General features: G+C 40.8%; 1 protein-coding gene and 1 non-coding gene across 3 annotated transcripts in view; one reads left to right on the top strand and one right to left on the bottom strand.

Annotated features, from left to right (window-relative positions):
- The window catches only part of DNAAF9 (dynein axonemal assembly factor 9), a 160,836-nt gene that overhangs the window by 15,847 nt on the left and 128,891 nt on the right, over positions 1-16,098 (top strand). For both annotated transcript variants that reach the window (XM_058432850.1, XM_032142449.2), the window contains exons 2-4: positions 9,493-9,572; positions 10,501-10,620; positions 15,734-15,858. In XM_058432850.1, coding sequence (XP_058288833.1) covers positions 9,493-9,572; positions 10,501-10,620; positions 15,734-15,858 — 325 coding nt within the window. The remainder of the gene's footprint in view (positions 1-9,492; positions 9,573-10,500; positions 10,621-15,733; positions 15,859-16,098) is intronic.
- Positions 7,560-7,771, bottom strand: LOC116461582 (small nucleolar RNA U3). Its single transcript, XR_004246116.1, has one exon. It is a non-coding gene; the product is annotated as a small nucleolar RNA U3 (small nucleolar RNA).

Raw genomic sequence — 16,098 nt, 5'->3', positions numbered from 1 at the left:
CAGCCTGGAACTCCTGGGCTCAAGTGATCCCCCACCTCAGCCTCCTAAGTAGTTGGGACTTCTGATGCACACCACCATGCCTGGCTAATTTTTTTTATTATTTTGTTTTTGTAGAGATGAGATCTTGCTGTGTTGCTAAGGCTAGTGTTGAATGCCTGGCCTCCCGGGGTGTTGGGATTACAGACGTGAGCCACCGTGCCTGACCTTTGAATATTTCTATTAAAAGAAAAAAGACGGCTGGGCCTGGTGGCTCATTCCTGTAATCCCAGCACTTTGGGAGGCCAAGGCGGGTGGATCACCTGAGGTCAGGAGTTTGAGACCAGCCTGGCCAACATGGAGAAACCTGTCTCTACTAAAAATACAAAATCAGCCGGGCGTGGTTGTACATGCCTGTAGTCCTAGCTACTCAGGAGCCTGAGGCAGAGAGGCAGGAGAAATGCTTGAACCCAGGAGGCGGAGGTTGCAGTGAGCCAAGATCACGCTGTTGCACTCCAGCCTGGGCAACACGAGTGAAACTCATGAAGAAAAAAAAACTCATGAAAAAAAAAAAAAAAGAAGGAAAAAAGACTGGTTGGATACACAACAAACTCATAGTAGTGACCTCTGGGGGGTGAGGATCAATGATGACTTTAGGTTTTTATGTAATACTCCTTTTTCTCCCTCAAAATAGACAGTAAATATTCAACATACATAATTTTAAAAAGCAGTAACGTAGAAAAAAGCAAATATGCCAAAATATTAACAGTGGTTAATTCCGGCTGCTGGGAGTGTGGGTCATTGTGGGTTTTTTAATAGTTACTAGGTTTTCTTTTTTTTAATTAAAAGGTAAATAAGTGACACATTTCATGGTTCAGTGATGAATAAAAGACTATCTTCTGGTTAATAATTAAATTTGGGAAGCAGAAAATATACAAAGGAAAGAAAGAATTGAATTTAGTTTCACCATTTGATAATAAAATAAGAAACACTAATTAGGACAGTGTTTATCTCTGGGAAGAAGAAGGTCTTTCTACATTTTATATGCTTGCACTTTCTTTGGATAACATAGTTGTGGAAAGGAAACTGTTTTCAGTATTGTCTTGGCTTTGTACAGCAGTAGTTGGGGAGCTGTTTTTTTTCTTGGTCACCTGACCTTTTCATGCTTTTGTCACTGGCTGGTTGTAACTTTGAAAACCAAAGAGCTCTGGGTAACCTTGGCAGTAAAGCAGGCTACTGTCCGATGGGTTGGGAAGTGGGTCAGAGGACCAACTCAATGAACTGTTTCTAGTGCAGAGAATGATTGCAAGATCAGCCTTCTATTAAACATAAAAAAGTAGGGAGAGGCAGGCAATCTTCATGGCCCAGAAAAAGTTTTTCTCACTTTAATCTTGATCGTCTTGCTGTTTCAGCCTTGCTGCTTCTAAGACTTTCTTTCCTCTCACCCCCATATTTTTATAATGAAAATGTTCAAACCATACATAAAATGTGAGAGGCCAGGCGTGGCACCTCACACTTGTAATCCCAGCACTTTGGGAGGCCAAGGCGGGCAGATCACCTGAGGTCAGGAGTTCGAGACCAGCCTGGCCAACATGGTGAAACCCCGTCTCTACTAAAAATGCAAAAATTAGCTGGGCATAGTGGCACGCACCTGTAATCCCAGCTACAGGGAGGCTGAGGCAGGAAAATTGCTTGAACCCAGGAGGTAGAGGTTCCAGTGATCCAAGATCGTGCCACCGCACTCCAGCCTGGGCAACAGAATGAGACTCTTCAAAAAAAAAAAAAAAAAAAAAAGTAAGAGAATAGTACAATGAATATTTGCTATACCCACCAGATAGATTCCATAGTTTTTAACATTTTGCCATGTGGTTTATCTTTTTTCTTTTCCTCAATCTGTCTTCTTTTATGTCAAACCTTTTTGAAGTAAGTTGCAGACATTGTGACATTTCGCTTCTAAATATTTCCTTATGCATCTACGATAAAGGACATCCTACTACATAACCATGATAACATTGCCATATGTAAGAAAATTAACAGTAGATCCCTAATGGCATCAAATACACAGTCCATATTCAAGTTTTCTCAGATGTCTCACAGATGTTTCCATTTTTCTTTTTCTTTTTTTTTTTTTTTTGAGATGGAGTCTTGCTCTGTTGCCCAGGCTGGAGTACGGTGGCGTGATCTTGGCTCACTGCAGCCTCTGCCTTATGCGTTCCAGTGATTCTTCTGCCTCACCCTCCTGGGTAGCTGGGATTACAGGTGCACGCCACCATGCCTGGCTAATTTTTGTATTTTCAGTAGAGACGGGGTTTTGCCATGTTGGCCAGGCTAGGTACGAACTCCTGACCTCAGGCGATCTTCCGCCTTGGCCTCCCAAAGTGTTGGGATTACAAGCATGAGCCACCATGCCTGGCCTGTTTTCCTTTTCTAAAAAAAAATTAAAGTTCATAGATTGCATTTTGTTGTTATTCTTTAATCCTTTTTACACTGTAATAATTTTCCCTCTCTGTTGTTTTTGTTTTTTATAACGCTGACTTTTTAAAAACTATTTCTCTTTTTTTTTGGTACAGACAGGGTCTTGCTATGTTGCACATGTTGGTCTCAAACTCCTGACCTCAACTGATCCTCTCACTCAGCCTCCCAAAGTGTTGGAATTACAGGCATGAGCCACAATGGCCAGATGACTATTTTTAACTTCTAAAAAAATTTTTTAAATTGGCCAGGTGCAGTGACTCACACCTGTAATCCATCACTTTGGGAGGTTAAGGTGGGCAGGTGGCTTGAGCCCAGGAGTTCGAGAACAGCCTGGGAAACATGGCGAGACCCCGTCTCTACAAAAAAAAAAATAGAAAAATTAGCTGGGTGTGGTGGTGTGCACCTGTAGTCCCAGCTACTTGGGAAGCTGTGGCAGGAGAATCACTTGAGCCCAGGAGGCAGAGGTTGCAGTGAGCTGAGACTGCACCATTGCACTCCAGCCTAGGCAACAAGAACGAAACTCTGTCTCAAAAAAAAAAAAAAAAAAAAAAAAAAAACACACACACACACACAAAAATACACATACCATAAAATTTACCATTTTAACTACTTTTAAGTGTACAATTCTGTGGCACTAAGGACATTCACATCGTTAAACTAAAATCACCACCATCCATCCACACAACCTTTCATCTTGTGAAACTGAAGCTGTACCTATTAAACAATAACTACCCATTCCCTTTCCCATCCAGCACCTGGCAACCACCATTCTACCTACCTTCTGTCTCTGTGAAGTTGACTGTTCTTGGTACCTCATAAAAAAGTAGAATCAAACAGGATTTGTACTTTTATGGCTGGATTTCACTTAGCATAATGTTCTCAAGATTAATCCATATTGTAGCATGTGTCAGAATTTCCTTTTTAAGGCTAAATAATATTCCATTGTGTGTATGTATCACATTTTGTTTATTACTTTGGGTTGCTTCCACCTTTTGGCTGTTGCAAATAGTGCTTCTATGAAGATGGGTATACAGGTATCTCTTTCAGTCCCTGCTTTCAATTCTCTGGAATTTATACCCAGAACTGGAATTTCTAGATCATGTGGTAATTCTATTTTTAATTTTTTAAGAAACTGCCATACTGTTTTCCATAGTGGTTGCACCATTTTACATTCCCACCAATAGTGCACAAGGGTTCTAATTTCTCCAAATCCTTGCTGGCACTTGTTATTTTCTAGTTTTTTTTATAGTAGCCATACTAATGGATATTAAGTAATGTTTCATTATGGTTATGATTTGCATTTCTCTCATGATTAGTGGTGTTGAGTTTCTTTTCGTGTGCTTAGCCATTTGCATATCCTCTTCAGAGAAATGTCCTTTGCCTTTTTTTTTTTTTTTTTTTTTGAGACAGAGTCTTGCTCTGTTGCCCAGGCCAGAGTGCAATGGTGTGAACACAGCTCACACTGCAGCCTCAACCTCTTGGGCTCAAATGATCCTCTCACCTTAGCCTCATGAGTAGTTGGGACTGCAGGCACATTGGGCTCAGATGATCCTCTCACCTTAGCCTCATGAGTAGTTGGGACCACAGACACATACTACCACATCTGGCTTTTTTGTTGTTGTTGTTGTTTGTGTGGTTTTTTTTTTTTTTTTTACTTTTTACTTTTTGTAGAGACAGGGTCTCCCTGTGTTGCCCCGGCTGGTCTCAAACTCATGGGCTCAAGAGATCCCCCACCTTGGCCTCTTAAAGTGCTGGGATTACAGGCATGAACCACCTGCCTGGCTTCATTGCCCATTTTCGAATTGGAATTTTTGGTGGTGGTTGTTGAGTTATATAGATGGGTTGTCTTTTTACTCTGTTGGTTGTGTCATTTGATGCACAGAAGTTTTAAATTTTAAATGTCCAGTTTATATTTTTTTTATTTGTTGCCTGGGCTTTTGGTGACATTTTCAAGAATTCATTGCCAAATCCAATGTGACAAAGATTTTCCTTTGTGTTTTCCTATAAAAGTTTTACAGTTTTAGGTTTATGTTTAGGTCTTTGATACATTTTGAGTTAATTTCTTTATATGGTGTATGGTAAGGTCCAACTTCATTCTTTAGATATCTAGTTTTCCCAGCACCATTTGTTGGAAAGACTGTTCTTATTGAGTGGTCTTGGCATCCTTGTCAAAAATCATTTGACCAGAGATGTGAGGGTTTGTTTCTGGTCTCTTTATTCTGTTTCATTGGTCTGTATGTCTGTCTTATGCCAGTATCCCACTGTTGATGACTGTAGCTTTGTAGTAAGTTTTAAAATCAGGAGTGTGAGTTCTACAGCTTTAATCTTTATCAAGATTGTTTTGGATATTCAGAGTCTCTTGAGATTCCATATAAATTTTAGAATGGATTTTTCTACTTCTGTAAAAAACATCATTGGGATTTGAGAAGGGATTACACTGAATTTGTAGATTGCTTTGGGTAACTGACAGCTTAACAATATTGTCTACCAGTGCATGAACAGAGGGTATCTTTTCATTTATTGCTGTCTTCTGTAATTTCTCTCAGAAATATATGAGTGATCCAGTTTCTCTGAATTCTCACTGTTTGGTAGTCACTGTTTTTCATTTTATCCATTGTAATAGATGTATAGTAATATCTCATGGTTTTAATTTGCATTTCCATAATGGCTAATGATGTCAAACATGTTGTCATAGGGCTTCTCTGCCATTTCTGTATCCTCTTTGACAAATTGTTTCTTCATACCTTTTGCCCATTTTCTAATTGGATTTTTGTTTTTTTACCATTGAGTTTTGAGAGTTCTTTATGTATTCCACATATGGTTCTTTTTCAGATGTGTAGTTTGCAGATATTTTCTCCCAGTCAGTAGCTTGTCTTTTCATTCTCTCAACAGTCTTTCATAGAGCAAAACTTTAAAATTGTAATAAAGTCCACAGTATCATTTTTTTTTCCTATGGATCACACTTTTTGGTGTCAAGTGTAAGAACTCTTCACCAAATCCTAGGTCCAGAATATTTTCTTCTGTTTTCTTCCAAAGATTTTATAATTTTGCATTTTACATTTAGATCTGTGATGCTTTAATTTTTGTATAATATATGAGGTTGAGATTTACGTTTTTGCCTATGGATATCCAGTTATTCTAGCCCTACTTATTGAAAAGACTATCCATCCAACATTGAATTGTTTTTGTGCCTTTGTTAAAAATTAGTTAGTTGTACTTGTGTGGGTCTGTTTCTGGTTACTCTGTCTGTTCCATTGACTTATGTGTCTGTCCCTTAGCCAGTACCACTCAGTCTTGATTACTTTAGATATGCAGTAAGTCTTGACATTGGGTAGAGTGATTCCTCCCACTTTTTCTTTTTCAAAAAAAAATTTAAGCTATTCTAGTTCCTTTGTTTTTCCTTATAAGTTTTATTTGTTTATTTTATTTTTAAGAGATGAGGTCTCACTATATTGCCCAGGCTGGCCTCGAACTCCTGGACTCAAGTGATCCTCCCATCTTAGCCTCCTAGTAGCCGAAACTAAGACCTGTATCACTGTTCCTGGCTTATGTAAATTTTAGAATAATCTCTTCTACATCTATAAAAAATATTGGATTTTCATAGGGATGTGTTAAACTTATCACATTGGGGAGAATTGATATCAGTACTATGTTGAGGTTCCTAATCCATGAACATAGTATGTCTTTTTATTTATTTAGATCTTCTTTAATTTCTTTAATCAGTGTTTTGTAGTTTTTAGCATGTAAGTGCTGTATATGTTTTATTAGGTTTATAACTAGGTATTTAATTTTTAAGAGATTATAAATGGTATTTTAAATTTTGGTTTCCTATAAAGTTACAGTTGTCCCATCACTTTGGAAGGCCAAGGTGGGAGGATCACTTGAAGCTAGGAATTAAAGACCAGCCTAGGGAGGCAACAAAGTGAGACCCTGTCTCTCCAAAATTTTTTTTCAAAATTAGCTTGTGTGGTGGCATGTGTCTGTAGTTCCAGCTACTTGGGAGGCTGAGGTAGGAGGATCGATTGAGCCCATGAGTCCAGGAGTTAGAGACTGCAGTGAGCTATGATCACACCACTGCACTCCAACTGGACATCAGAGCAAGACCCCGTTTCTAAAAAAAAATTACAATTGATTTTTATATGTTGATCTTGTATCTTGAAGCCTTGTTGAACTTACTTATTAGTTCTAGGAATTTTGGTAGAATCCTTAAGATTTCCTACAGAGACCATCATGTCATCTACAAATAGGACATATCTGCGAATAGGAACAGTTTTCTTTCTTTTCAACCTATGTGTCTTTTACTTCCTTTTATTGCCTTATTCTGTTGGCTAGAACTTCCAGTATTATGTTAAATAGGAGTAATGGGAGTAGACATGCTCATCTTCTTCCTTACCTTAGAGGAAAAACGTTCAGACTTTGACCATTATGTGTAATTACAAACTTTGCTTGGTGGGTTTTTTAAATGATCTTTATCAAGTTGAGGAAACTATTTCTAGTTTTCTGAGTGGCTTTTTTTCTGTTTTTTTAATTGATGCATAATAGATACACGCATTTTCAGGGTACATTCATATAATTTATAAAGATCAAATTAGTGTAGTTGGGATATCCGTCAGTTCTGAGTGTTTTTATTATGAATGGGTGTTGACTTTTATTAAGTGATTTTTCTGCATCAGTTTCTTTAGCCTGTTAATATGAGGGATTACATTGATGGATTCATGAATAATGAACCAGCCTCGAGTATCCCTGTGATAAATTCCACTTGGTCCTAGTGTATAGTTGTTTTACATGTTGCTGAATTTTACTTACTATATTTTGTTAAGGGTGTTTACATTTAATTTAAAAAAAAATTTGCCAGGTGTGGTAGTGCATGCCTGTAATCCCAGCTACTCAGGAGGGCTGAGGAGGGAGGATCGCTTGAGCCCAGGAGTTCGAGTCTCGCCTAGGCAACATTAATGAGATCCCATCTCTTAAAAAAAATAAAAAATAAAAAATAAAAATAAAAATAAAAAAAAAACAGGATGTTTACATCTATATTCATGATGGATTTTGGTTTGTAGGTTTCTTTCTCTTTTTGATACTTTTTGTTTTTGACTGATGATTAAAGGGGAAACACTCAGACAGCGTCCTCTCCCTCTTACTCTCCCAGAGGAAGAAAACAGTCATCAATGACGAATGGCAGTTGCAGCAAAGCAACATCAAAAACCAGCTTTATGCTCAGGAGAGACCACTGTGCCTCCTTCTGTGGTTTCTAGTGCTCTACTCATTCAGAGAGACCTCTCTAATAATGAACTATAGAAATGATCCCTGTAAGTATAGTCTTTGGTACTATCTTTGTCTAATTTTGATATCACATGTAAGACTATGAAACTCTTCATGGAAGATAGTGATGAAGACCACCAAGTCATGGAGTGAATGAGTTGGGGCATAGGAACATCAAAAAGAATCCAGCAGGGCAGCCGGGTGTGGTGGTGCATGCCTGTAATCCCAGTACTTTGAGAGGCTGAGGCGGGTGGATCACTTGAGGTCGAGTTCAAGACCAGCCTGGCCAACATGGTGAAACCTTCTTACTAAAAAGTACAAAAATTCGCTAGGCATGGTGGTGTACATCTATAAGCCCAGCTACTTGGGAGGCTGAGGCATGAGAGTCGCTTGAACCCAGGAGGTGGAGGTTACAGTGAGCCAAGATTGTGCCACTGCACTCCAGCCTGGGCGAGAGAGTGAGAGTCCATTTCAAAAAAAAAAAAAAGAATCCAGTGGGGCAAAAGAATTCAGGAATTAGTGAAGAGAAATAGTGTAGTTTGGCTGTAAATACTGTTTTGAGGTGAATGTAAGGCAGTGTACTGGAGGAGATTCAGTAAGGGATGGGGATGACACCTGGCTTCATAGGTGGAAGAATTAGTGTAGTTGGTTTGTAGAGGCTGTTAGTTAATAATGATGTAGTAGGACTGGGATTATATTGACTGTAGAGAAAGTATTAAATATAAGAGTGTTAGGAAGCTGGGCGCGGTGGCTCACACCTGTAAGGCATGAGGCGGGCGGATCACCTGAGGTCAGGAGTTCGAGACCAGCCTGGCCAACATGGCAAAACCCCATCTCTACTAAAATACAAAAATTAGCCAGGTGTAGTGGCACACTCCTGTAATCCCAGCTATTCGGGAGGCTGAGGCAGGAGAATCAACTTGAACCTGGGAGGCAGAGGTTGCAGTGAGCCAAGATCACTGCACTTCAGCCTGGGCCACAGAGCCAGACTCCATCTCAAAAAAAAAAAAAAAAGTGTTAGGGAATGAATAGTAGAGGCAGATCCTGGACCTGGAGATGATGATGAGACCAGGTGGAAGGATCAGTCTTGAGCAGGAAATCGGGCGCCTCTCTCTGGAGCTTCTGGGAAGGAGGGGATGGGTACGGAGAGAGTGGGGTCCTTAGAAGAATGTGAATGTCTGAGAGTGCCTCACATTTTGCTTGAGCAAAGGGCTATCCCTAGGGCTGAAGGAATAATAGGTCTGCACAGAAATGGAAGCAAGTATTCTCTGCTGACACTCCCTATCTGGATAGCTGTGAGGATGAATTAGAGCTTTGTTTAGGTTCTCAGGCCAGTTTGGGGGTTTAGTTTGCATTTGTTTTTGAGACAGACTGATGAGGACCACAAGTAGGGTGATCAGTGTGGAAACTCTTCTTTGAAAAATCTTCAAAAATGAAAAGTCATTGGAAGTTCTTGGAGTGAGCTGCTGAGTCTTAATCCTTTCCACCATTGACCATGAGAGAGGGACTTTGGCTTCATCCTCTATTGAGGAGTTTGTAATCAGCAGGTCAGACTTAGTCTTCAGACCAATTCTGCACGATCTCTTCCAGAAAATAAAAGAGAAAGGAACCTTCCCAATCCATTTTATGGTTCTGATACCAGAACCAGACAAGACAAGAATCCATTTCCATCCCTAGCAAAGTCATTCCTCTTCCTTATGCCTCCATTGTGGGACACAGAATGCTGCTCTTCTCACAGGGCTGTCCTGGCACTCAGGGAACCATTTTCTGTTCTTGTTGCAGCTGCAGCCGACTTCGGCAGGTTCAGAGCATCCTCACCCAGAGCAGCAAGTCTCGGCCGGATGGGATCCTCTGCATCCTAGGTCAGTGCTTTTAACAAGGTGGGACTCAGGGCTTGGGCAACTTGGCTTTTTTTGTTCACAGGAAGGTATTAGTAATAGTACCAATATGAAATAAGCTGTGAGTTGGTGTCCTCCTAGTTCTTGTTCCCCCGAAATTTGTTGCTGTTTTAATGAGGTTAGATGAGCTATTACGGAGATAGGAAGCCCATTTTTGGAGCTACTTCTGCCTTAAGCCCTTCTTTTAGCCTCACATATATAGCCACCTCCTGCCATGACATGTCCCTCTTGCCCAGAGTCATACTCTGAGACTTCACAGACATCAGGAACTAGGTAATAAATATATACCTAAAGCATTGAGAGATGGTAGTGAAGACAGTATTGTTTAATTTCCTTTTTATTTGTCTCTAATTCAGCCCCTCTAGACTGTAAGCTTCGTGAGGGTCATTTGCAGGCATGTTCACCACCATACCCCAGCATCTAGTACAGTGCCAGATCTTGAGCCTCATAATTGTAAAGTGATGGGTGTTTGTGGTTCCACTCACTTGTCCTCTTCTTCACATTATTGGATTCTTTTCAAGCCACCTTAATCTGCCTTTGTTTGATCCCAAGTGTTTTGGTAAAGATCTCTTTGAAAGGTGAAGATTTTTCTCATCCTTATTCTTAAGCTAACTGAAAGCATTCCAAGATGAATCCTTTTCAGAAATTAACAGGCTCCATAATCTGTGCTGTTTGATTATCTCAATTACAAGACTTTGGAATTCAAGTAAAGGTACTTGATGCTGAGACCTGTTTCTTTCACAGAATTGCTTAGCTTGGTTTCTGGCACAAAACTGGTCTGAACTGCATCCTTCAGCTTGATCATCAGGGTTTTGCTGAGCAGGGGCAAATTATTGGCTCATTTGCTCCCCATAGTACAGTACAGCTGATCAGAGCCTCCTTTGCCTTGCAGGAATCGATAGCAGGTACAATGAAGGCTGCAGAGAGCTGGCAAATTATCTTCTATTTGGTTTGTACAATCAGAATACCAGTGATTTTGAGAAAACGGGATTTTCTGAAGAAGTGCTAGATGGTAAGTATATATTGGTAAACTCTGTGTGTTAAAAGAGTAAGAAGTTTATTTATTTGGATCCTTATTTTATGGTCTTCTTATGGAAAAAAATTTAAAATAGTCCAAAGCCCCAGTAAATGTTTGCTTTTTAAAGAATGAAAAAACACGGCATTTTTTCTTTGCTGATATATTTAGTAGCAACAAGTAGTTTTCAGAATATATTTACTAATTCTGCTTTAGAGAAACAAGTAAACATCAGTGTTTGGCTTTATCTCTTTTTGGCAAAGTACTGGTTTTCCTTTTAATTGCCCATTGCCTCTACATGCTAACGGTTCAGATTATATGGTGTTGTCCTGTGAAAGCACCTTCAGTTGTGAGGTAAGGATGGGCCTGCAGGCAGCTCCTACAAGGAAGATTTCTTGTGGCTTATCAGCCGAGGAACAAAGGCTCCTTGTCCTGCTGTCTTTGGGAATTATTTTCTCTGTGACTTTAATTCATGAAGATGCCTGTGACTACAATGCTGGATTTCTGTTTGTGTTCCCCTTTCTGTAGCACTGAGACACTCTGCCTGTGTTGATGTTGCTGGGGGCTATTGCCCAGGAGCTATCTCTGATATCACATATTTAGAATCATGTCTTGTATGCCAGATAGGTCAGGAGACACTGGAATAGACAAAATAAAAGTGGACAAGAGACAGACAGCTCTTGTGAGGCAGCTGGGGGAGGCATGAAAACAAACATCTGATGTGAAATAATATTGCTATGTGTCTAGTGCAGTAGTTCCCAACCGGGGGCAGTTTTGTCCTACAGGGGACATTTGGCAATGTCTGAAGACATTTTTGATTGTCAAAACTGGGTAGGGGATGCCACTGGCGTCTAGTGGATAGAGGCCAGAGATGATGCTAAACATCTACAATGCACAGAACAGTCACCTAGAACAAGGAATTCGCTGATCTAAACTGTCAGTAGTGCCGAGGTTGAGAAATCCTGGTCTGGTATATATGAAAATTCTTCTCTGGTTAAGTCCTTAGTAGTATTTATTCTTATAGACTGATTAAAGCTTTCCTTTTTATTAGGAAGTGCAAAAAGAGTAGACTGAAATTACTCCTTCCATTAAATTTTTTTCCATTCAAATTTGGTTTCAGATTTTGATTACAAAATATTTTTTTCCTTATGTTATACAACATCTGCTGGTTTAGAAAAAAGTAATCTTGGCAGCTCGTACCAAGCCACACATTTCACCGCAGCCGAGGTTGCTAAGGACATTACAGTACTGAAATTAAGGAAATAGTTTAAATTCTTAAAGGTGTGCTTTTTTGCTTATTTTTGTTTTTATCTTTTCTTTTTGAAACAGAGTCTTGCTCTGTTGCCCAGGCTGGAGTGCAGTGGTGCGATCTTGGCGCACTGCAGCCTCCACCTCCTGGGTTCAAGAGATTCCTCTGCCTCAGCCTCCCGAGTAGCTGGGATTACAGGCATGCGCCACCACACCCAGCTAGTTTTTGAATTTTTAGTAGAGACAGGGTTTCACCATGTTGGCCAGGCTGGTCTTGAACTCCTGACCTCAGGTGATCCCGCCTTGGCCTCCCAAAGTGCTGAGATTACAGCTGTGAGCCACCACGCCTAGCCTGTTTTTATCTTTTTACCTGGCACAGTGGGTGCTTAGGAAATGAGCATTTTCCTATAAATTAATAAATTTGTTTATACAAGTAGTTGGGCAGCAGAGATCACCAGATTTCTACATTTCGATCTCATATGGGAGGGGGAAAGGCCAACATGAATTTATTTCTAAAAGCAACTTTTATTTATTTACGTATTTATTTATTTTGAAACAGAGTCTTGCTCTATCACCCAGGCTGGAGTGCAGTGGTGTGATCTTGGCTCACTGCAGCCTCCGTCTCCTGGTGGAGTCTCCTGCCTCAGCCTCCCGAGCAGCTGGGATTACAGGCACCCGCCACCATGCCTGGCTAATTTTTGTATTTTTAGTAGGAACAGGATTTCACCATGCTGGCCAGGCTGGTCTTGAACTCCTGACCTCAGGTGATCTGCTTGCCTCTGCCTCACAATGTTGGGATTATAGGCATGAGCCACCGCACCAGCCTAAAAGCAGCTTTTAAATAGTTTACCTATTCATCCCATTCTCATATGCCTTCCTCTTTTACCTGACTGTAAACTCTGTTAAACTTTGGTTCATAGTGATAACACCAGACTTCTAAGAGATTTGGGGAATGCTTACTTAGGTTTAGTAACTACTATGTTATGTCTCTTACTGGATCCTAATTCTTTGAGGCATGTTACATTTTACTGTAGAGTGTAATACACACCAGAAGCCCTCAGTCTCCAGGTAATATCCAACTCTCATTCCTCTGCAGGTGGTCTACAAATGACTCAGGGAAGGGCTCTTGGAGGGAGTGTGTGAGAAAGACCAATATGCTGAGAGATGAGAGGGGCCTCCATCCCACCCTTTGCTACCCTTTGACTCTGGTGCTTACCTAAAGAGTCAACAGTGATGAGGCTGCTACATCCGGTGTTCCCTGGAACACCCTGGGCCTTACCGGGCGTGGGGCTTAGAGTGGCTTAAAAGGCCAGACCCATGGAGTTTTATTTCAGGAGGCCGCTCAGCTGTGTGGTCAGATGTGGTCAGTATTTATTGGGCTTATAAGATGTTTTCGTCAGGTGTGGTCTGTCACACTGTATTACCCTTTTGGCATTGTCCTACACCTGCTGCGTCAGGTGTTCTCCGCCCCTACGCGTGTGCCTTTCTCACCTCTGACAACATCTAGTTCCATCTTATTAAGAGGCCTGATGGCTCTTGTTTCTGAGGAGCCATAGAATGGGGCCTCTCTGGTTTTCTTCTGGAAGTATGACTGCCTTTGTCCTCAGTTGTCAAACTGCTTTAATATTCTACCCCATCCCATGGCTCTTCCGTTTACCTAGGTTTACTTACATTCTTGGGATTGCTTTATTTACTTGACCCATGAGCATTGATGACTATTCCTTAAATCTGTAAGCTGCTGATCTATTTATAGCAGCTCTTTCCACTGGCCTCTACTTCCTTCCTCCCAGTCTTTCCTGCGTACAGAGCTCACCACTGCACACAATAACTCTTCCTAAAGGGACAAGCAATATCGTTGGGCCTGCAATTGCCTTAGAGCCAGATGAGCCAACAGCTGAGAGCTTTAGACACTGATGTCTGAGGGACAACTAGTCACTGGCCATATTTGGTGCTGTTTCCCTGCCTCAGTGGCCTTAGGCTGTGGGGTTTCCATATGGTATTGACCCCTGCAGTGAAGTACTCAGCCACGTCTGGTCCCATAGATGTGACTATGTAAACACTATGCCTCAGTAGATGGAGGCTGTTCTTTGACTCGTTCTGTAACTGCATTGCCAGACCCAGAGGGCCTTGGTGGTGGGAATATTGCTTGGGGACTAGGAAATTCTTGCTGTCAACATTTGAAAGTTCTAAAGTCACTTTGAAGCTGTAAACCAAAAATAAAATTCTAAGCCCTCCAACCAATTGAATGGACCCCCTTGTTGGCCAAGGGCATTCCAAAGTAAACCTGAAAAATGAGTTAAAGCCAGGATAGGAAGTGGAGGTTGGCAGTGCCTCATTATGTCCTCTTCCTTTTGGAATTCAGGCATAACTGACCAACATTAACATGAAAACAGAGATCTTGGCCAGGTGCAGTGGCTCACACCTGTAATCCTAGCACTTCAAGGCCAAGGTGACTGGATCACTTGAGCTCAGGAGTTCGAGACCAGCCTCTGCAACATGGCAAAACCCTGTCTCTACAAAAAAAATATAAAAATTAGCCAGGCATGGTGGCACTCACCTGTAGCCCCAGCTTCTTGTGGGGCTGAGGCAGGAGGATCACTTGAGCCTGGGAGACAGAGGTTGCAATGAACCTGTATCATGCCACTGCACTCCAGCCTGGGTGATGGAGTGAAACCCTGTCAAAAAAAAAAAAAAAGAAAACAGATCTTAAGACCAACCAAATTGCTATTGTATAGCAGTAAGATACATCACATAACAGATAGCAGACCCTGAAAGAAATCTAAGTATTTTATCCCAAAATATATTCCTTTGACATATTTTTAAATGGCGCTGCAAAGCTGTCTCTTGTCGGAGAAATCTACATTCTGTAGAGAATCCCTTTCCCTTTCCAGGTCTTTTCCTGATCCAGGGGAGATCAACTAAGAATCTAGTACCTTTTTAAGTCTGATAAACATTTACCTCCTATTGTTTCTGAAGCCTGCTACCTGGAGGTTTCACCTGCATAATAAGAACCTTGGTCTCCACAACCCCTTATCTTAGCCCAGACATTCTGTTGATTCCAGGTCTGTATTTATTTTTATTTTTATTTTTTGAGACAGTCTCACTCTGTCGCCCATTCTGGAGTGCAGTGGTGCAATCTCGGCTCACTGCAACCTCCACCTCCCAGATTCAAATGACTGTCCTGCCTCAGCCCCCTGAGTAGCTGGGATTACAGGTGTGTGCCACCATGCCCGGCTAATTTTTGTGTTTTGGTTTTTTTTTTAGTAGAGACAGGGTTTCACCATGTTGGTCAGGCTGGTCTCAAAGTCCTGACCTTGTGATCCACCTGCCTCAACCTCCCAAAGTGCTGGGATTACAGGCATGAGCCACCGTGCCCAGCCCTGATTCCAGGTCTTTAGATAATAAAACTTAACTCTTTCTTTCAACCAATTGCCAATCAGAAAATCTTTGAATCCACCTATGACGTGAAAGGACCCTTTCACTCCTGACCCCGACTTTCTGGACCAAACCAAATGTACACTTTACATGTGTTGGTTGATGTCTGCTGGTAACTTCTGGTTCCCTAAAAAGTCTAAAATCAAGCTGTTATCCAACCATTTTGGGTACATGCTCTCAGGACCTCCTGAGGGTATGTCACGGGCATGTCCTTAAACTTGGCAAAATAAACTTCAAAATTGATCGAGACTTGTCTCAGATACTTTTTGGTTTACAAGGCACAGTGCTTAATTAAATAATTTTCAGTTTAGAGTTTTGTTACATTGTCTCTGAAGTAGTTTCAATGGTTTTACTAATTATGTGGGCAGAAAATATCTAAAGGAAATGTGTTTGACAATCTTGTGTTTTGATTTTGTTTTTCTTACAGATGTAATTATATTGATTAAATCAGATAGCGTCCATCTGTACTGTAATCCTGTAAACTTTCGCTATCTCTTACCTTATGTGGCACATTGGAGAAATCTGCATTTCCATTGCATGACCGAAAATGAGGTAAGAAGAAAAGAGAAGACAGGCACCTAGAGACACTCTAAGAATACTCTTTAAGGAAATTGTTGATCTGAAATAGGATCAGCAATCAAATTGCAGAGTGTGATTATATAAAAAAGGTTATCTGAAGTGGAGAATTTCATATTTCGTTTTGAGGCTACCTTATAGATAAATTGTATGCCTGTGGAGACAAAAGGAGGCTATTCAGATTGGGACCTAGTGGTAAGTTTATGAACTTACTTC

The sequence above is a fragment of the Hylobates moloch genome, unplaced genomic scaffold (genome assembly GCF_009828535.3).
Source record: "Hylobates moloch isolate HMO894 unplaced genomic scaffold, HMol_V3 SCAFFOLD_21, whole genome shotgun sequence".
Taxonomy (NCBI): domain Eukaryota; kingdom Metazoa; phylum Chordata; class Mammalia; order Primates; family Hylobatidae; genus Hylobates; species Hylobates moloch.
Note: the sequence above shows the minus strand (reverse complement) of the source record. Positions and strands in the feature narration are given on the sequence as shown.